At 37.1% G+C, this 22,885-nt stretch overlaps 2 protein-coding genes across 4 annotated transcripts in view; one reads left to right on the forward strand and one right to left on the reverse strand.

Annotated features, from left to right (window-relative positions):
* Window positions 1-3,362, forward strand: part of RASGRP1 (RAS guanyl releasing protein 1) — a 43,240-nt gene extending 39,878 nt beyond the window's left edge. For both annotated transcript variants that reach the window (XM_040560466.1, XM_040560467.1), the window contains exon 17: window positions 202-3,362. In XM_040560466.1, the coding sequence (XP_040416400.1) occupies window positions 202-336 (135 nt within the window). In that variant the 3' untranslated portion in view covers window positions 337-3,362. The remainder of the gene's footprint in view (window positions 1-201) is intronic.
* A 3,899-nt stretch (window positions 3,363-7,261) lies between these two features.
* On the reverse strand, window positions 7,262-22,575 carry FAM98B (family with sequence similarity 98 member B). Of its 2 annotated transcripts, XM_040560468.1 has the most exons (8): window positions 22,426-22,575; window positions 21,559-21,707; window positions 20,717-20,851; window positions 19,807-19,982; window positions 12,679-12,759; window positions 12,178-12,294; window positions 9,690-9,857; window positions 7,262-7,620 (listed from the first exon to the last, which is right to left on the reverse strand). In XM_040560468.1, the coding sequence occupies exons 1-8, from the start codon at window positions 22,488-22,490 to the stop codon at window positions 7,264-7,266; spliced, it is 1,248 nt and encodes a 415-aa protein (XP_040416402.1). In that variant the 5' UTR covers window positions 22,491-22,575; the 3' UTR covers window positions 7,262-7,263. The 2 variants fall into 2 exon arrangements, with proteins under 2 accessions (XP_040416402.1, XP_040416403.1); XM_040560469.1 differs by lacking the exon at window positions 12,679-12,759.
* Window positions 22,576-22,885: the final 310 nt, after the last annotated feature.

Here is a 22,885-nt window from a genome sequence, read left to right on the forward strand (position 1 = left end):
AATGATTGTCTTAATACATTAACTGCTTGTTAGCTAAAATGTCTCATCCTTTTAATGTTACTGCGTGTAAGCTAGTATCTTTTCTATCGTTAACAGACATCTCCAACTTATGTTTAAGCCAATCAACCTAAATATACAACCAGACAATCCTGAAACAAATTTAAAATCAAATCCCATTCTCTATTTTTTTTGTTTGTCTAGGAAAGAAATATTCTAAAGGCAGACAATGAAGGTTTAAAGATCCAGCTGGAGCAGGCACATAAAACAATCGAATCTCTTACAATCCAGAGAAGAAATCATGTAGTTGATGACCTACAGCACAGAGACTGCTCCTAGCAGAAAAGGGGAAGATCCCTATGGAAGAATGGAAGACTGAAGGTGTGACAAAGCTGCTTTACCAAGTGATCTGGAGAGCTAGTCCAAAGGATTTTAAACAGAAATGCTCTCCTTATTCTGTACACTTCTGTATTAGAAATACACTCTTAAGTGTATAAATGAATTCCTTTGACCTTTTTAAGGTAATTTAGCATCATCTGCATGATGAAAATCATATCTTCTGGGATTGCTTTTAAAAGGAGTGACACTGTTCCTGAAGTTTATGTTCATGACGGATTCCACAGTGAGTTCGCTGCAGGCAGCACACATTACTCTACAAGTGTTCTGACAATGTAGCTATTCATAAGACTATCACCTCAGATTTGGTCCAAATTCAGGTTTGTAGAAATATGATCAATAAAGCTAAGCATTTAAGTAAAACTGCAGAAATATTCCATTAAGAGAGAGAGTTCCTTCTCATTGTGTCTAAAAACAATTAAAATTATTAAGTGGACTGTGGCCTTTATTTCTGAAGTTTAGCAAAAATATTAAAATAAGTAAAGCTAATGATATTTGATTACTTGATTCTTAGGCTTTGTTAGGATAAACTGACAAATGTTTTAAAACTCCTTCAGAGCTTTGTAGTCCTGCTGCTCAAATGCTTACCTTTGTTAAGGTAAAATATGAGATTTAAGAGTTTAGAGTGAACACTGCTTCCATTTTTGTGGAAATGAGCCCTACTTATTCAGCTTAAAGGATAGCTTGCTGTCCCTTTACCATAAATATGGGACAAAGTTGATTATTTTTTTTGTAATGTCAAATGACACCAGTGTTGCAACATCTGAGTACAACCTTAAAGGCCATATTATGAGAGAAACTGTATAGTAATCCCAGTGCAACAGATAATGTATTTCTGAGCTTCTAACATCTTACAGCTCTAACCGGGATTTTCCATTATCTTTCTCATAGCTTTCACATGCACTTTATCTAAAGAGTCAAGCTGACCATGCTCTCATGTGTATAAATTTTGTATAGTGAAAGGTGCTAGGGAGGTAACAGTTTTCTTAATGCTATTAAGTGTTCATACTGGCAAAAGATGACAAAACAGCGTTTCAAGTTACTGGTATATTTGTCAGAATAGTCAATTTTAAAATTGCATTTGCGTTTCAAGGTAATTCTTACACTTACAGTTGTATAAAACTCACTTGCATTTATCAAGCAGGCATTTCTCATCATACATGTAAACAGCAGAAAGTTAAAACTTGATATATTTATTAATAACGTATACTTAATGCTCTTCAAAACTTGCAAGTTACTTTACAAACTACATTATAGATTGAATTTTTAGTTGACTCATTATAATAGCATGCGTGCTTTGTGTTCAAAGTGGCATAAGTGTATGTTCTATCTCTAGTTTACAGTCATTAATTGTCAAGTATATGAATGCTTTACTTACTGTTTAAAAAAAAGATCATTGGAAACTACTTAGCAGTTTACTGGTTCTAAACCCTTGTTTAGCATTTGGATTGTGCTTGTACCTCCATGACTGGTAGGAGACAGTAGTAGTAGTAGTAGTACTAGTAGTAATGGAGTTTGTTATTTACTGTAAATAAATATGGTATGTAAAGAGTTGAAATGCATATGACAAAAAATAGCAGCTGTGAAGATCGTGCAACTTTTGTTCCTCATACACTAAACCTGAATTATTAACAGTTAACACGTAATTGCACTTTGATTAGTGAAGCAGTCAAAATGGCTTTCAGGTCATGTTTGTAAACTTGCTTTGCCAATTTTCTGTAAGCTTCTTGATATTTGTCCTCTATGCAGGACTACAGCAAGGAGAATTTTTGATATGCATTTAGCAAACAAAAGTCTATTTCTGCAACAAATAAAACAAACAGGATAAATACTTAATATATTTTCATGTATTTGGAAAATACCTTCAAAGAGCAACAAAGACTGGTAAATCCTGTTGTGCAGCTAACTGCTTGCTTATGCTCTGGACTCTGGATTCTAATAGAATTTCTGTATGTGTATATACATATATATACTTTGTTCATTTCCTCCCCTCCCTCTCCAAAGTAGACAAACTAATGTCAACAGCTGGCCCAAAGGCCAGCGTTACTATGTTACAGAGTACTAAGGTTTAGTCTTAATGCTTAAAATTGAGTTAAGACCATATTTGTACAGTCGTAAATGTTAACATTTCTCTCTGTCATTCTATTGTTCCTACAAACAGTTTGAATGATTTACAACACCTATTTGCAGGAACATCTTACAGAACCAGTATATGGTGCTTCATGTGTGCTGAAAGCTTCCTGCTTCAAATGACTTGGTTGATACCTGGAAAACTTGAGAGCTCTTCAACTACCTTCAGGTTCTATGTTTGCCAAAATCCCTTTACAATGTTTTTTTTTGTTGTTGTTGTTTTTTTCCCCTGTTTTGGTGATAGTCCCTTCTTATTACTTTTGGGACTTTGATTTTGATGCATGAAAGACTTGTGCTAATAGCAAAAACAGACTGTACTGAGATACTGCTGAAACCAACCGAGCTATGAGCAAACATCACATGCATCTCTGTTAACCTTAATGCTCCTCCTCTATGCTAGGAAAAAAAGATACAGTTAAACTACCAAGTGCTGTTTAAAGTCTTATCAGCAAACAGTGATATTGAACACCACTTATAATTTATCTTGTAATAAAAATGAAAAGCACTTACCTTTATGCTTTCTCCAGGCTCAGCTGTGTTTCATGTACGTACAGGAAGGAAGAAAAAATGAACACCTCCGCCCCAACTACTGTTTATTTTTAAGTATAAATTCTGATCCTCTAAAGATAAAGTAGACTGAATAATATAAAAATGAAAATGGCAGAGCTACTTTTAATATTCAAATTAAAGACAACTGCATTTAAAGTAGCTTAGAAATGCTTTTGAAAATATCAAAGCTACCTTTTGGAATTTTTTATTATAGCAGCAGTCTGTTATTCTGTTGTAACTGATCTCTACAGCAACTTGAAAAGTTTTTGTTTTAATGCTATTAAAGAAGATTGAAAAAGTGTACAGATTGTAAAGATTTTATATATAAGTGTAAGATTTTGGTTTAATATTTATAATAGAAAAAATATTAAAATTGCACATTGCCTCTGCGTTTCTATCTGAAAAATCTTAACAACCTAAATTCATTTTCCTCGATTCTGTTATCTGGGACACTTCTGGGACTAACCTAGTGTCTGAGTTTCTACTCTCCGTTGCACCTGAGAACATTGAGAATGCTCGGGAAGCTAGGCCTGCGTAGATTATTCTCTCAGTATTTTAGTGGTTGAGACGCTACAGACACTGTTTCTGCCACTCTAATGTTCCAAGTATTGCAAAGCACAATATCCTATTAATTCTGAAAAGATTTAACAGCATGATAAAAAAGTTTAAACAAGTCTTCTGCAATTCCTACTAAGGCTGGCTATTACACAGACAACATCACAGCACCCTGAAGATTTACTATTTACCTTACAGCAAAACTCAAATACCGCATCTCAAAGCCATTTTTTATGTGAGGTATTGAACATCAAAATATCTGACAGAGGGGAGGCAAGAACAAGTTGTGTTTTGTTTCAGAATTACAGAAATTAAAAATTGAAAGCTTCACAAATAATTAGAAGTTATTTCCTTAATTTACATAAAGACAACAGTAACAATCATGTAGACCTATGCTTTTTGTCCTGTTTTGGACACTGACACTTTCAAATGAGACAATACAATTGGGATGTATCTGGAATCTGTCCTGTCTGGTGAAATTTTCCTGTATTGTTATCTACTGCCTTGTCTATTTTGGTCACGATCATAAAAAGCAAGTTTCATCATTACTGCAAATCACCAGCTGGAATTCTTCCTTACAAACACAGGAGCACTATGAGATAGAGAATCCAAATTACACTACAGTGATGCAAGTAACTTCAAATACAGTACTTTATTCCTCAGTGTTTACAGCTGTTAACAAGTCTTTCAAATCCTGACACAAAAATTTTTTTTTCAATTCTCAAGCAACCAAAACCATTCACTAAGTCTGAATAAACACAAAAATTTTCACAAACAGATATGAAAAAAAATTACAACAGAATTTTTTAAAAATACTTTTTGTCAGGACTGAAACAAAAATTTGAGAAGAGGTTTAAATCAATTATTTTAACGTTATTACTGCATCTTTTGATAAATTAAAAAACATACATTCTGACAGTAAAGAAAACTGAGAAAAGGATACCTCTATGAAATGTGGTGGTGCTTACTTTACTTTTCTACTACTGCCTTCGCGTTTTGGAATTATTCAAGAAAAAATGAAATGGCCTGAGTTAAAAAAAAAAAAAACTCCCACAAAACTTCCTCCTATTTAAACTCTTGTCTTCTATGTGGTCTACATCAATCCAATTGAACTATGATATTGGAATACTTAACTGTTAGAATTGGATGTGGGCACACAGCTGGTTTACTTGATGGTCTACTTCATTCTGAACTGCCCTGCCTGTTACAAACTACATGAACTGGTGAGTGTAAAAGCACCAAGGCACATCCACAGTTAAAACAGTTCAACTAAAACAGTGCAACATCAGATCTTGACTGATGAAATTTTTATGCGGAGACGAACCACCTGTATTTCCTTGGTGTTACTAAATGCTTGGCTGTTGTTCAGAAATTACTTGTAGCAAAAATAACATCACTGGCATGAGGAAACAAAACTTAAGGCTTTGTTTGTTAAAACTTACTCTTTCCACTCCCTTGCTGACCAATACTTCTCAGTTCCAAGGCCAGTAGTCTCACCCAGAATGTCATGAACTTGTGAGCTGTTATGTACCATTAGGCAAAAATCAAGCTCAAAAGCAAGAAAACCAGTGCTATGCTCCAACATGACCCATGAGCACCTCTGCAATGACAGCAGACACTGACAACAGAAACAAGCATAGAAAAAAGTGATAAAGAGACCATACTGCTAGCAGGTGGTGAAGTTAAGCCAGCAGAGTCACCTCATTGTACCGAGAGTTTACATCCAAGCCAATGTGTTCAAGCAAGGAAAACTCCTGCCCTTTTTTTTGTTAGGTACCTGCTGGGACCCCAAGTATGGATAAGACTCTATCAGTCCCATCATAAAGCAGCATACTCGAACAAACAACAATCATACAGGGATGTTACAGGAGGGAAACTTTTCAAGTTTATCTAGACTAAGATTTCAAATGAACGTGTTGGTGGTGACTAATTAATAACATCTTACACAGGCTTTTAAAGGATGTGATAGATAATCATGATTTTAAACAGAGCTTTAGATTTGTGCACAGATCTGCCTCTGTAACTGAGGACACGATGCATGTGTCCCTGAAGACAGAGTAACAACTTGAAAGCAGACCAAATACAGACACCAACAGCAGATTTGTGGAAAAAAAAAAAAACAACTCACCTCATAACTGTGGAACATAAGCCACAATCAAATCTTGAAAGTTCAACCTGCAGTTAAGACTAAGCTACATAGTCAGTGGAAGTGCTGGAAGGTTTCTGTGCTATGCCATCAACACACATGCCCAGGTTTATCAGATGCCTTCCTGAATCTCTCTGCAGTAATGTGACCCTGATAAATACTGTCATGAATATACACATCGGCATTGTCTCCCTGTTCCACCTCTACTCACAGGTGGCATCATAACAGGGGAGATCTCAAGAAACTGGACAACAGAAATTGCCTTCTTTAACTGACAGCTGTGAACTTGCCTATATGTATTTACAGCCATAATTATACAAAATCTAACTCCTCACCTAGATGCTCTTCTTCTAGAGTAGCACTATGTGTGAAGGAGAAGATAGCCATATCATATCAAGACAGAATTTCTTTTAAGTTACCAGACCAATTGGTTGGCGGAATAAGAGAAGAAAAGTCTTTGAAAATTGCATTTGCACTTGTTCCAGAGAACTCAATGGGGAAGAACAACTTTTGTATGAGATACCTTATCAAGCAGGAGGGGAAAAAAAAAAAAAAAGAAAAGAAGAAGAAATGGCACGTTCTTTCTCAGGAAGCTCAGCTTTGCTCAACCTTTATTTTTAAAGGCTGATGCAAAAGGAATGAACTCCCACGGGGCATGATGGTTGCAGAAGTTTCCAGCTCAATCTGATCTTAAAATACTTTTATGAAACCTCAATAAAATGGAAAACAGGTAAAATGATAATAAACATTTAAAAAAAGTCACCATGATTCTGATTTTATGGTACACACTCTGACCTTCGATTAGTCTCTAATATATTTATGAACGCACAAAGCTACCTAATTTTATTAGTTTCTGTAGAGTAGTAATTCAGAATATTATTTTTATGAGAATTTTTCGAAGAATAAGAAACCTAACTGAATAATTTTGACCAAAGCCTTAAGGGTTTTAACATCAAAATTCTTCTACATGTCTGATAAGAAAACTGGATGAAGAGAAAAGCCTGAAAGCAGCGTTCTTCTAAAAGTGTTTCCCTCTAGTTCTTAGGCCTGTTTTTTTGTTTGTTTGTTTGTTTGTTTGTTTTCTCCTCTCTTCTCTCTCCCTTCTATACAGTTTCAGGAGCAGGGGAATGGACATGCAACATGCAATAATTAGAGAGGCCTGAACATCAAAAAAATATTTTTTCTTTAAAAAGGTTTTTATTCAGTTTTCTGAGGCTTATTTTAAATAAGAGGACATAATAAAAAAACATGACCAGTACGAAAAACAAGGATTCTAGTCATAATATTTTAGTATAAAACTTCTGTTCAGTTAACTAAAAGAATTCAATGACAACATCAGTTGGTCTAATGCAATGATTCATATGGTCATACTTAAATCTAACCTAAACCAAAGGTACCATAGCTAAATTCCTGATTACCAGTAAACACCACCACTATATTTTGCCAGTTACTCTTAGTATTTACAGTTGTTTTTTTTTATTTATTTAGTTTTAGTATCGCCGGTATCCTCCACCTCCTCTTCCACCATATGGATCTCCATAACCACCCCTGCCACCATAACCTCCCCTGCCACCATAATCTCCCCTGCCACCTTGGAAGCCACCTCCACCTCTTCCACCACCTCGGAAACCACCACCTCCAAAACCACCACCACCACCTCCTCCTCCTCCTCCTCCCCCTCCTCGACCCCCTCCGCCACCCCAGCCACCCCTTCCACCACCACCTCCACCTCCCCAGCCACCTCTTCCACCACCTTCTTGTCTTTTCTGCCAAGGAGGCATTTCAGGAGGAGGTGGTTCAATCTCTGTTGGTCTGCCTCCACGATCAGGTACTCTCCCCATAAGAACCTGTATGGTAAAACATATAATTTTTAGTTTTAAAATAGTAATTACTTAAAGAGAGACAGAGTAATTCTCTCATGGATTAAAATATGCTGACTGCCCTTTAGAGGAAATACGGTTCCTTCAGTGTGGAGCTTGACATTAGGATTCCTATTTTCTGTCTTCGTAACTTGCCGCATGACAACAGGAGGCAAGAACTCAAAGTTGATCCCATGTTTTACCTCTAAGACTTAAATAATTGCAGCTACCTAGCTCATAGTACTGTTGTGAAATCATTACAAAGAAAACTGCATGCAAAATACTGCAACAAAGCAATATATCATTCATATATGTATATACATAACTCCTTATGATGCTGCTGCTGTTCTACTTCATTTTCAAAAAGAAGTTCAAACCTAATCAGCCAACAAAAAAAAAAATTGCCAAACTGATGTTCAACTCTTAAAAGGAACACCAGTATGCCTTACATTAGAAATTACTGATGCTGAGCAAAGAACTGGAACGGACAAAATACATAACACACTGCAATAACACTTTCAAGAAAAAAAAAAAAAAGGAACTTTTGTAGGTATTACCCAGCGTACCAAAAGGGAGATTGTACTGGACAAAGTTACACAAAACATCAAGTTGAAGAATAAAGTAGATCTTTTTGTTGCTGTTTTCAGATTTCCTCAGCTCTCTATATGAAAAATATTAACATACTTGACTCAGTCCCAGGCACTCCAATTAAAGACCTCTTACAAAAAATAAAAACCAACCAAACATAACAACACCTCTCTCTCTCTCTCTGAGATCCTAGCACAGGTAGGAAACTTCAGAACTCTTGGGATCAAAACAACTAAAGGATATCGAAATGGGTCACAACATTTAAGAAAGTCTGTAAATAAAGGATTGATGAAAACAGACAGTCACCATTTAAATAGTGAACTATTCACTATTTAAATAGTGAACTAACGTAGTTACTTGCAAGCTCCACCTTTTGTTATAGTCCAGAAGGTAGTACTATGTTTATTTATTACAAGTAGCCAAACCAAACAATTTTACCAAATAATTCAACACCACTTCCACAGAAACTTCTGTGGTTTGTAGTGATACACTAAAGATGCCTGTTAACAACAACAAAAAACAAACAAACAAACAAAATCAACAAAGGAAACTAAAAAAACCTTGTGTTTTACTTTTTCATTACTGTGCTTGAAAATACATAGTCCAGGCACCAATACCGGAAAGACTAACACGTATTCTTAACTTGAGGTATACAATTCCACTGAACTCAAGGACCCAAGTTTGTAACCCAAATATAGAAACAAACAAAAAAACAAACAACAACAAAAACTACCAGTAATGAATCCAATTGTGTTAAGTATTGTATTTACTCACTAGTCCTACCATGAAGTATAAACCAACTTGAAGAAACCCTTCTTCCTCCTTTCTCCTATTTTACCAAGTATACCTGCTATCTAGTAGCTGTAAGGAAAATTAACAGTTCTCAGGCGATCCTGTTCCTGTGTTGACTGAGAAAAAGAAACAACTACTATTATAATTTTATGCTGAATGGAGTCCCTTTCCTATGAAAATACAGATACCAAAGCAAATGGATGATTCTTATCTTATCTTATTTGTGAATGGTGCATTTGACCCTGCTGGAGGGCAGATTAAAGCTCAGCAGATTCTGCTGTGAAAAGGCAGGACAGGCCAAGCTGTCCAGAAAGATTAAGCACTGACTCTTCCTGAGAACTGGCTAGTGTAGCCCTGCTTTCTGAGACTGCTGTTTGAAAAGAACAACTCAGTAGGAAGGGAAAAGTAACTTCTGAACTCTGTCTACTTCCTCCACTGTTCTTTCTCATCTAGATTACTATTTAATCTGGTTGCATGACTGACTGTGTAGTAAGATAAAAAAGAACTTAATGCAGTGTTTATTGGAATGCTGCAAACTTTCCTTGTTAAAAGCACCAGCTATAACCATCTTGCAAAAAGGAACAAAAATATTAAACAAACAGTGTAATTCCAGAATTACTTTTGATGGGTCTGTAAGCTCCCACGTCCTTTTATCATACCCCAGGAAGAAATATTACCTTGTTGATTGCACAGACTGTATTTTCCCGTGTTGATCCACTACTTGTTCTTATGATCTTTGATAAATCCTCTCGAGCAGCAAGAAGGTGAGCTAATGTTATAGTTGACTTTGGAGATAATGCGTAGCGCTTGGGCTGATAGATGCGTGCTATGTCATCTGTCTTTACCTAAACAATAAAATTCAGACATTACTTACTTGTGAGGCATACAAATACAAACACACACTGTAAGCCACACAGCGGTCTCAGTACACTGCAGTTTGAGCACAAGGTGTGATGTATGAAAAATTTGGTGCCAGTTGTTACCAGTTCTGTTCTCTGATGATGTGCAAGGAAATGCTGATTATGCTTAATTGATGCTGAACTTAGCACTGTTACAACAGAAACTCTCCTATCCACTGGCGACATATCTAAGACTAAATTTTAGGCTCCATGCTGCTCTCTGAAGCAGTGCTTTAAATAGCCATATTTAACACATCACTCCAAAATGTGATGAAAACAGAATAGCTTTAAATGCAGGTCAATTTGTGGAAATCTGCATCAATGAAGCAGAACACTTGTGCAAGCCATGAAAAAGTGAAATTAAGAAGGGGAAAAAAAATAGATTTTTTTCCAAACCCACTTGGATGTTTACTTGTTTAACAAAAGATGAAAAATAAATACACTTTCTGTGAACAACTAAGATGATCTTCAGAGTAAATAAACATTTGATCTTGGATGGACCAGACAACAGGTGCTGTTCTTTGTCATTGCTGTTTTGCTAGGCAATTGCAACATCATTTATGGATCCATTTCAATCTGCAAAACTAGCCCCCTGGGGGACAGAAAAAATTAACAAAAAATACACTACCACCACTCCTCAAAAAAAAAAAAAAAAACACACACCAAAACACACCATCAAAAGCAGAGACAAACAGGTATCAATACCTATTTAATAGAGAGGGAGGGGAAGACAAGCTAGCTAATGAATTAAAAAAGGACAAGAGCTTGCTTCATCACTTAAAAAAAAATCAAAATTATTTCAATGCCAAAGTATTTTGAATCCCCACAAAATTTTTGGAAACATTCTAAACAAGTATTTTACAAGAAAAATGAGGGGAAAAAGTATAAAAAATCATACGCAATTTTAAATGAAGGTCAATTTGTGTAAATCTGCATCACAGATTTAACATGTAATGGGGTTATTTCTAACTGCATGCTATTTTGCATCAGCAGTCTTTCTAAGACAGGAAAAGGAATCATCTTACTGCTCTGGCATCATTAAAAATTTCATTAAACTTGATCTATCGTGAAAGTATTCATTGTTTTTAATGTCATTTGGAATAAACATCAGATTTTAGTCTAAGTTAGTTATCAGTTAACATCAACTACGTCTTAGAAATACACCTTAAATTTGAAAATGTATAGTTGCATTGGTTCAGCTATAACAGTTATACACACAGTGAAATCTGGTGATTTTGAGGTAAATGCCCTCTCTTTTCCTCTCTTGTACCATTAAAGCACTCATAACCCCTGCAGAAATTAAAGTGGGCCATTCTGAAGCAGCAAAGAAGAATCTAGTCATGTCTTTCAGTGATATTTAGTGAGCCTCACAAAGCAGATTCTGTCTGCACATGTCTATGCCAAGCTATAATATCACTTTCAGAAAGCTTTTGAAGTTCTAACGCTTAACAATCTTAAGATTTCTACACAAACCTTCTCTTAGAAGTAAAGCTGATCTTGCAGCTCATGAGCAAAAATATCTGCCTTCAGCTTACCACACGTATATTCATCAAGTTACAAACTTTTAGTATCTTATCTTCTTTCTTTGCTGGATGGAAACAATATGAATTTCTAGCTCAGAAATATCAGACTGGTTAAGTCGTGTCTATTTTCTAACATACAGAGTGCTAGGAAATAGTACAAATGAAATTACTGTGATTAAAACAATACCAGCAGACAAAATCCCCAACAATAGTTTGGATGTTTTAGCCATCTGAAGGCTTTTCTCACACCAGCTGTTCAGTTGACCGTTTGTTTATTCAGTTGCTTTGCACTCAAGATAGGTAGCAGTCACTGTAATAATCTCACTGACCTTGTGGGAAGATGCTCTCTGCACCCAATCTCTGTTAAGGCCTAGTGTTTGTCTTCCTCCTGCATCTCCAGAGAAATGCTGAGGTTTTCTCCTACTTTACTTGATTGGAGGGGTGGATATAGGAAAGAAAAAGGGAGGTATGGACTTAAAGTGAAAAATCCCAACAGAGGATGCTAGTGTATGTATGTTTATGAAGCTATAGACAGTCACAAGACATGGACTGCGTCACCTGCTCAAATCCTTCCGTTTCCTCAATACCTACGACTTGGACATTACAATCCAGGATGAGAAACTGCTTGGAAAGAAGACAGCAGTAACGGAATTGTATTTACATAGTGCATATATTTGGTAAGAAGACCTATGGAACTGTAGCAGACTCCCACCTACAGGAAGCAAAAAATACAGCAACCTTACCTTTGCTCTATCAGACCAGCCAAAAGACTGCACTGTCACATCTAGCCTCTTCATTAACATACGACGGCGACATTCGTACTCACTGCGAAGAGCATCATTGATTTTTTCCAATCTTTCCTGCAGTGTTACAATAAAAAGTCCAAATATTCAATTCAATGAAGATATACAAGTCAATTTAAAGTTAACCCCATTCAGCAAATAAGATGACTATACTCTGGTGACCACTACAAACTACATAAAATTAGGGGTGCAGCTGTGTAGTGCTTCAGTAGCATGTATTTACGAAATATTTTAAAAGTTAGTACGTACATATATCAAGAAAAAGTCCATTAAAAACATTAATTCTGGAAGTATCTGATTAGCATTATTAATATTTAGTAATTTAATATTAAGTAATAGAAGAGTGACTGTAAAATAAGACAGTTAGGCAAAGCCATAAGCATTAATTTTGACCATCCCACGAAATACAGAAAACAAAATACAGAGACTTTTTTTTTTTACCACTTGATCAGAATTCAGAGGTTTTGTTAGCAGCGATTTCCCCACATGGTTTTTTTGAACTTTTGAGAGAACGTCCTTTATCTGTAACAAAACACATACTTCTTCTCAGAACACAAATTATATTTACATTTATTTAAGCAAAATGTGCTGCAATCACAATTTGCTACAATTGTAAGATCAAACATAGCACATTTGTTTTAGCAGACTCATAAAAACAGATGTCTTCTGCCTTATCATGATCCATTACAAAAAGAAGAGTTCCTGAATACTTCTACTACATGATCAACCTCTATATTAAAAGACTATATGGCATAGCATTTCTCCTCCCAATTATAACTGAAAAATATCTATATGTCAAATTTATCAAGTACATACAGGCAATACAACTAGTTAAATCTACTGGGTTTACTCATCATTAAGCATTGTAATTACATCTAAGGAAATTAACAATTGAAAGCTAGGAGTTCACTGACACATAATAGACCTGGCTACAGAAAGCTGACAATGGGTGCTAGTAAGGAAGGCAGGAGATATGACAGGTATGAGGTTATTCTCTCTCACTTCTTTCCTTCTAATCCTATTATTGGTTCCAATTAACATTGTTTAAGACTTTTGTACTCACTCCAAACCAGCTTGGCTTATACTTCTTCATTAGCTTTGCCTTCAGTATTTGGGAACGAAGTGTGCCCTCTCTTTCTGACTTCCAAACTTCGCTGCATCCCCCTCTCTCCTTACAAAAAGCTTCTACCAAGGAACTTCTTTCAGCACACACTTTCTTTTTCACACACAATTCTACAAACTTTACCACAAATGATCACAACACTCCTACATAACTTTCAGGCCAACTGATTTTTAAGCAGGAGTAGATCGCACGCGTATTACTGTTCCTGGACACGGTCTGACTGGAAGAACTTTTGGACACGGTCTGATTGGAGGAACTACATCTTCACTTGCTTTCATGTGGAATCAAGTCAAACAACACTAAAACTATATATTTTTTTTCTTTTTTTAAACATTTCACAAGGCAGGATTAAGGCAGTCCATGATCTACAATAAAACCTATAGCTGAAGAGCGACATTAGATACATTTGCCAGGATTATAAGATTTCATGTAGGCATACAGCCATTTACATTAATATTTATCACAGAGGTAAGGTCCGGTGCTCACTCCTCTAGCATTACCTTTTCATTTTGTCAGAGTTTTGATGTCTACACATTACAGAAATATCATCTGCAGTGATCACTGTGAAGAAACTGCAGGAGACAAATCAACTTGCTCAAATTCTAGAGTACCTAGTTAGTCAATTACAGAAAATTACTTAAATGAATACTTGATAAATTGACTCTCACATTTCAAGTTTTTTGTAGCAATTCCCCTTTCCTTTTTTTTTTTTTTTTTTTTCTTTTTTTGGATATACCAAGGGGTATATATAGATAATGACAAATTCTGTGTGAAAACAAAGATGTGTCTTTTCTTTACGTCAGCTTTGGACAGTACTGTGGCAAGATAAAAATGCAATTTCCCCCAGAAAAACATTTAGGTCAAAAACATCGTGTAGTAAGCAAATTACTTCAAAACAGTCTTTTGACTGTTTTGCAGTCAAAAGGCCTCCAGCACAGTAATACCTGCGAAGTGCCCACCTAGTACTGTGGTAGCCAACAAACTTAATAATCAATATAACATCAGCATGACATCAAGAGATGAAGAAATCAGTAATTAATACAGAAGAAGGAACAAACGGCATAAAGTGATGAATTAAAAGCACCACCTGGGCTGTTCTATTCCCTGTGCTATTAGATTCCATCCATATAAAAGAAGTGTTCATGATAAGGGGTGAAGTTCAGTTTCATGTACCCTATTGCTCCCCACACTCCTTTCTCTTAAAATTCTTGTACCTTTGCAACCTTTATTTACAAAAAGCCCTCCAGGGTTGACTGACTTGTCTACCTTGTAAATCTAGCCAACTTGTTTTGATTCTAATGAAGCATGTACACGATGCCTCTCAATCTGCTTCAAAATTCAAATGTAGTTGAGCACAAACTACACTTGAAATTAAATAAATGCCTGAAGAGTCAAAAAGAAATTTAATAATCAACAATATAAGATCAGCATGACAGAAAGAGATGTAGAAACCAGCAATTATTATAGGACTTCTTCTATACTAATAACACATGAATTAAAAGCTCTATTAGGGAAGATGTTTGTAGCCATTAAGGTCAGAAATATATTATCCTCAAAGGTTCTAATGAGTTGAAAGGATGAGAATCTACCAAAATGAAACTGACTTCAGGGAGGGATAAAAATCAAATAAATAACAACAAAAGCCACAAGCCAAAAAACCACAAACAACAAAACACCTCGATGTGATAACCTGTAGCTATAGATTGAAATAAAACCTGGAAAGCACAGATGCTGAAGACGTTCTGGAGATCAGAATTATTACAAGCTTGCAGCTGCCAGGGCAGCTAAGAAGTAAGTACAACATTGGGCTCCACATACAAAAACAATACATTCTGCCATGGCTAGTGAATCACAAATCAAAGACCTAACTCAGCACTGTCTACCCCTGATTTCTATAAGCTGAAATATGAAAGAACATTCAGAGGAACAATAAAGGAAGAAAATCAGCGAAACTCACAGTCAGAAGAAGCAGGAGTAGCTAAATGAAACAACCCTTTTCTGGCTAGGAAACTGCGAATTTCTGCAACCTTTTTTTTTTCCCCGAGTTAAAAAAAAATACATTGATAATAAAATTGTCACTGGATAAAAAGAAGCAAGTTAAGGAGAAACGTGTTCCACAGATAACCTAATCTACTTTCATTGTCTGTAACACTCTGCAAAGTCACATCCAGATTTCTGAAACTCCATTAATACTTTACTCCCTCACTTGCATTAGCAGTGCTCTGAGTGCACATCCTACAAGTACAATAGTGAAATAAGCTTTTCTGCCTTACAGTTGCAGCATATGGTGTCCAACCTTGACCAACAGGGCTATGAGCATAAGGTCTCTGACACATATCCTGTCTGCCAGAGGACAAGAATCCAACTGATACAAGAATCTATGCTGTAACCCATTCCTAGCCATGATACTTGCCCTGCATTAAGAAGAACAAACAGAAGTTCATGGGGAGAAAAATAAAAAATGTAAATTCTGCATTTGTAAGTGGGAACAATACAAAAAGCAGTGTCCAGATAAAAGGGCAGTGAAAACATATTCACAGAAATGTAAAACAAATTATACCAGCCAGGTCATCCTAAAACTCTCACACACCCAGTTATGAGAAGCAATCCAATTAATTAAAAGCTAAAGGGAGATGCATATATTTGACTATTCAATATACATTGTAATCAAAGACCTTGATGACACTAAAGATTGCTTCGGAAGTTCATATACTCAAAAAATAGGATGTTTGAGACAAAAGTATTGGAATTTGACTCCAAACTTTGTTGTATAAAAATATACAGTTATTCTATTTTTTACCAAATAAAGCGTACCCTTATGTATCAAACATAAAACATATTTGTTTTATAAGTCTATGCTCATTTAAAAAAAACAAAACTTTAGCTCACAATTCAGGTTCCATGTTCCACATATTTAATAAATATCTTTACCCTCTGTCAAAATAAAGCTATAGATTTTATGTTTAACACCATTTGCACAGAGAAACAATATATGCACACAACTGCAGGGTTTCTCAGGTTTCAAAAAACTAACCTGGAGAGAGATGTCATTAAAGTAATTTAAATTAAAACACTATCAACACACAGGAAGGAATATTTTCTTAATTAGCCATAAGGTGTACTGCACATTTGCAGAAAGATCACCTACATTCTTGAGCACAGAGCATGTTAATCCAAACAATGCCTCTCTTCCATTTACTTACATGTCATTTCATTTTCAATACTTATCTAATTTTAGAGATGTTTTTGTCTGAGCTTTATGTCTGGTGAATGCCTACTAGTTTAGGCACAAAGACTACAAACCAGACAACTCTTCTGTCTTGTTCCCTGAAGCTATATTGACATTTAATGCACAGGCACCATTACGGCTGTAAGATTATTAAACACTAACAGTTAAAGGCAACACACTAACTTAAATATGAATAAATTATAGAAAACATTCCCAAATATTTTTTAAAGATAAAGTCTCCTCATATTTCAGTTAAATCCTATTTTAGCTTACTTTTGATTTAATTTCTTAGGTAACCCTTTACAGTTTCCTTTCATTGCAGTAGACTGTTAGGAGACTACCTTTTTCGGCACTAGAAAACAAGAAATTTGTACATTAGAAAACTAAGAAAAAAATGATGCAAAGCAATACATGGTAAAAAAAAAAAAAGTATTTTGAATATTTTTGTGATAAAAGGTCTTTGGAATAAACAGTATTAGAAAGTTACTTTGTAACTAGGTGTGAAATTCACACCATCTTGATTGGAAAAAGCTAGATATGAGCATGCAGCACAATGCTGGCAGAAACTCTTCTGAATCTTTGATCAAGGTTCATTTACAAGTTATGGGCTTTCTAGTAGCAAATTGCAGAACACCTCCCAGAGGTAACTTTTATAAATATACTTTACAAGGGAACTTCACAAGGGAATCTTAAAAAAAGACTATTAGTTTTTCTATGCTATAGAATATAATACATTACATTAAGCCGTAGGAGGCTGTAATGCTACCAACTCTTTCCTCATATTTTCTTATATGCGTAACCACTGCCCCAGTTCATTACAGGAGGTGTAAATTTAAAAGGTACTTCCAATGATTGCATATTCAAAGTTTGATGTACAACAAAACTCATAGTTTGAACGAAGAAAGTGATCTTGATTTTATACTAGTCTTTTAAGTAATCTGGCAAATTATTAAAAACAATCAACGTTCTAATGTGCCATACCAAAATACAATGTGTGATCTGTCCCTTTGGTAGATTGCTGCTGCACAGCCAAACTAGTCTCAGAACTATTCCCACAGCTACTGACAATGCTGAAGATGCTAGACAGAGACAAAGAGTAGATGTGTTGAAATGCTGCAGATACATTTTCAAATTCAATAAAAATGCTAGATTAGTATGTAAATTTCTGTTACAAATCGTATAGTATAATACCACATGTTAGCAGTGCAATTTTACACAGCCTAATTAAATCAGAAGCAACATAATATTTGGAAAAATAAATTGATCGTTGCAAGTGAAATTTTGCGTGAATCTAAAAAAAGTTACAAATTGCACTGAAAAAAAATGTTTACGAAGTCAAAGAATTCCAATTGGGGTGTCACCATGCTAATGCAGCTACATCAACAAATGTAGACATCTAACTCCATGCACTGTATCAAAATTAACTCTGAACCTGTCCCACATGAAAGTAGGGGATGAAGGACAATGAAACATACAGCAGAAATTGTACAAAATCTCCTGAGAAGTATAAAAAAAAAAAGGTCCTTCAGTTGTAAGGGCCAGAACATTTCAGAGCACAAATTACACTATTAATCTGAAGTCAGAGAAGATGAAAGAACTAGTTTTGCCACCTTTCTACACTCTGAAGTGCATACAAGTTGTATAACCACTGTGGAATTGACAGACCTGGAAAACACCGAAAAACAGCTCAAGGCAATTTGTGATATGAGAGAGAGGGGAGAGAGGGGGACGGAGGGAGAGGGAGAGAACATGCTTAGAAGATTTTGCTGCTTCAGGACTTATGAAACTGTTAACAGTTTATGTTAACAGTTTAACAGTAACACCCTACACACCAATGCAAGCATGTGACCCTATCTGAAAGAAGTCCTGGACTTTGCAAAACCTTGTAATGCAAAGACAACTTTCTAGGCGTGTGTGTGAAAAGCTGGCCCACCATGTCTGCTATTGCAGCACTAGAGTGTTATTCCTTTAACATGGCATGAAACTAAACCTGTATCCAAGAAGTGAAGTCAAGAAGTGTGCAAGGAAGGCCACTGTCCATGGTTGGAGCCTACAAGCCCCTTGGATGTAAACACCCACAAGGGGAGATCAACAGTACTAGGCAGCTTTAATCAACTAGTTACTAGCTGGAACTCTGACATTTTAATCCTCAGAAAACAGCAATAGAATTGTTTCTCCAACCCCTCAAAGATATTTAATGGAAATAATAGATTTAAAGATTTCATATGAGCTAAACAGATCAAGCACAGGGACACTTTGGGAATGCAGGCATTTTCACTGCCACCTGGATATTGCTTTTTATATATGAATCTATTAAAAGGTTCTGTCTTGCCACAATAAAGATCCACATCTGTAAGAAAATCATGGAAAAAACAGGCCCCCTCCCCAAAACCTCTGAATGTTCAACTTCCCATTGAGTGATAAGGAGAAAAAAAAATCCATCATCATGCAAAAATTAGTAAATTCAAAGATTCAGAAAGCAGCAGAGGGAAATTCATTCCATGCATCTCTCATAACTCAAGAGGGGACTGATTCTCTTCCCAAATACTAGGGAGAAATGAAGAGCCAAACTTTTAACAGAGAAGATAAATTGGCTCTTGGGGTGGCACTTATAATCTGCAGTGAGGAATCTAAATTAAACATCACATCAGTGAAACGAGTTAGAATATGGTGGGATACAACTGAAAGAACTATAAGGTTGAATAAGGTATGAGGCTGCATATTGACTAGCTAACTTAGTAGATAGGTTGAAAAATGCCTGAATTAAAACGAATGAAATGGCACCAACAAATCAATACTTGCAACTAAGGTATTCATAAACCAAAGAGCAAAAAGGTAAGTTTTGCACATTAAATTTGAATACATCTCAGAATTGACAATGATAGGTATGTAAATGTGCAATCAGTTATTACCCAAAGTTTTGTGATTGCTGCAGCATATTTGAATAGGTGACAGGAAAGCGTTCCTACAACTCATACCCTAAGGTAGCATGGCAAAGTATGGCTCAACAGGTACATCTCATCCTGAGGGAACCACTCAAATATTTCACCTCATAACTAAAACAGTTTAGCTTGTACACTAAGCTGGTTTCCAGAATAAAGATCCCTTTGCACTTGTTGGATAGGGCCTTCATGAATCTTACTGCTAGGCCCTCAACTAAGATGAATGCTTACAGAAGTAAGGGTTAACAAGAGAGAAAACAAAAAAAAACCCGTACCTTTTGTTCCACATTGGTTAACAAAGGAGGAATATCAGATGATGAGTTTGGCAGGCCCAGTGCATCACAAATAGCTTGTACTTCCTGATAAATTTCATTGTGCTTTTCCAAATGAGAGCCTTTACTTTTCTTGCTGTGCAATATCTTCAAAGCTTGGAGTTCTGTACTTAGAAATACTAGAAAGAAAAGTGGCAGATAATGGCAGATTTAGGGACTCAAAAATTTTTGCATCCACATTCTCATAATACAGTTAAGAAGACAACAATAAAACAGACTCTCAGTCCTCTTGTAGACAGGCCAGTATCAGCATCCCGTTCATTACCTGAACTGACTTCCATCTAACTTCCTGTCTGTACACCATACTTAACTACTTAACATACTTCCTTCCCCAGACCCCTAGTTCCTTGACTAGTTTCATATCGTCACACTGGTCCCTGATGTTATTCCATTCTTCTCCTGGAAAATTCTAAGTGTTTGCCACCACCAATTTCTCAATGTAATCTCTTTCCATACTTAGTCTCAGCTGGTGCTCCTTTGTCCAAGTCTAGCTTAAACCTAGACTTCACTCCTCTCAATCCTGCTTTCAGCACCTTCAAATCATGTCGCATGTTCTTTCAAGCTGCCCCAAAACCTCTCAGAAACTAGAGAAGGAAGGTCTCAGTTTCAGCTGAGCTGGAATTGGATCAAGAAATTGTCAGGAGGCGTCAGTAGGTTGAACTGTACATCACAAAGAAATATTAGTTTTACCATTTCCACCCCTCCACAAGTAAGCATGCTTGGGTAGGCTGTAGTGATTGTAGAGATATGCTAAAATACACACAAAGAACTATTCAATGTAAATTGTAGAATAATGATAAGAGATGCATGTAAAATAATAGTATAATAAGTGGCAAAAATAGTCTTAACTTACAGAGGAGTTTAAGACAATCTTCTTTCTCTTTTAATCTGTCCTTTATGTCTCCAGATATAAGTGATGAATACGGACAAGCCATTTCTCTCAGAAAGCCACTAATCTCAAGCTGGAAGCTCTCTATATCTTTATCACCTATGGAAATAAAGAAATAAATGCAAAGTTAATGACCCTTTTTTTGTTGTTATTTTTACAGAAACATCAAACTATAATCTATTTTTTTTTTAATTTACACATTTAGATTACAGGTTTCAAGACCCCAGACATATATTTACCACCTACCACTCATAACATTTTTTTTCTTCTTAAAGAAGTCCTACATACCAGCAGACACTCCTTTTTAATAGCTAAAGCAATACTGTATTCATGCTTTAAACAAAAGTTGATGCTACAACAGCTTGAAAACATGAATGCAAATATTTGGAATGAACCAGCAGTTAGTTTACACCAAGCAGAGGAACAGACAGTGCTTATTCCTTCTTCAGATCACAGGATCAGCACTATCATGTGAAGAGCTTATGTCACAAAACAGTGGATCAATGTAATTAACTTTCTGATGAACAAGTTACAGGAATCAAATTAACCAAACCACATGTATGAGTCCATTTTTAGTGTCAACGTTAGGCTGTTTGTTATTTTTTTTCTTTTCTTTTGAAAATTATCTTCACAAGGTAGGACCTTAATCTAACAGCCACATACACACAAACATCAGCCCCTCTTTGGCTACCTTTTGGTTATTTTTTCAATTTCAACACTAATTTTACTACTAGCTAAAAATACAAGTCTAAACCTACTGAAACCACTAAATACTAAGTATCTTCAACAAATTAACATCCATTTACCATCTGTTGGCGTGATGCTTTCTTCCATGTTACAAAGTGGCTTTATTTGGGAACCTAACCAAACACAAAGGTCAAAAAACTCTGGTGAAGACAATCCATTTTCCACTGCTTTGTTCAGGGCTTCCTCCTCCAATAGGGGACCTGTGTACCTGTGCAGAGAGAGAAACATTAGTAATAAGAAGCGGGTTAAACATAAAATGTGCATACTTCTAAATAATTTTAACATAAACTGGTTAGGAACTACACTGAGACAAATGAATACTTGTGAATTACTTTTGCGAATGAGTAATTCAGACTTTTTTAAACATGCCAAAAATGAGAGGTAATTTATAAACAAAATGGTTTGAGAGAAAATAGGAGAGAGGCATTTTCACATATGACAGGTATATGAGAACAGAGTTCCATGTTTCAATACACGCTAAACATACTAAATCCAGCATTTATTCAAGCCAAGCAATTCTCCTTCCAACACTTTTAACTCGCTGCCCGACAGCCTCAACACTAAGAGCTGATAATTCAACTGCATTTTACACTATTTTTACTCCGCTGCACCCGTTATTCTCCGCCCCGAACAAAGAAAACACGTTTTATCCGTATGAAGCCCAAAGCCACCCACCACCCCTGCGAGCCGGGGCACCTCTCAGCCCCAGGCAGCGACCAGAGCCCCCTCGGGGCAGCCCCCGGCGCCAACCCCCCCGCAGCACGGCCACGGCAGCCCCAGCGCGGGCGACAAGACCCCGGCCCCGGCCCCGGCCCCGGCCCCCGCTCCGTCCCCAGCCGCTCCCCGCCCGAGCAGGGCCGGCCCGGGCCGCTGCGGCCGCCAGGAGCCTCCCCTCGCCCGCCGAGGCCTGGCCGCCCCCCGCTCACCCCAGGGCCTCCAGCGCGTCCAAGATGTCGCCCTCCATCTTCAGGCCGGCAGCCAGCTCCCTCATGCCGCCCCGGCGGCTCGCCGCGCCGCGCCGCGCTGTGCCCGCCTCAAAGCGGCCCGCCGCAACCTGCGCCCGCCGCTGCGTTCCGCCGGCCGCGGGCACCGGGCCTGGCAGGGGGCCCCCGGCTGCCCCCGGCCGCTGTCAGCCCCTCGGCGGGGCCCGGCCGGCTGGTCGGGCTGCCCCGGCCCCCCTCGGCCTGTCCCGGCCCGCGGGCACGCCGGGCCTCCGCTGGCTGGGGGTCGCGTTGCCCTGACACGGGTCTCCTGAAATCCCTTTTCAGCGATGTTGAGAGAGAGAAATAAACCGAAAAACATTTTTTTTCTCTTTTTTCTGCTTGGCACCAAGCTATTCCATAGGCTCGCTCAGCCACTTCTGCTGAAGCATCACTGAATTGCCTC

This window comes from Cygnus olor, chromosome 5 (assembly GCF_009769625.2).
Source record: "Cygnus olor isolate bCygOlo1 chromosome 5, bCygOlo1.pri.v2, whole genome shotgun sequence".
Taxonomy (NCBI): domain Eukaryota; kingdom Metazoa; phylum Chordata; class Aves; order Anseriformes; family Anatidae; genus Cygnus; species Cygnus olor.

Coding starts and splice junctions, on each gene's coding strand:
- FAM98B (XM_040560468.1), bottom strand. CDS start 22,490: ATGAGGGAGCTGGCTGCCGGCCTGAAGATGGAGGGCGACATCTTGGAC. Junction 20,852..21,558: donor AAGCATCACGCCAACAGATG/GTAAATGGATGT, acceptor TTATTTCCATAG/GTGATAAAGATATAGAGAGC. Junction 12,295..12,678: donor CTCTGAATTCTGATCAAGTG/GTAAAAAAAAAA, acceptor GTAACACTGCAG/GAAAGATTGGAAAAAATCAA.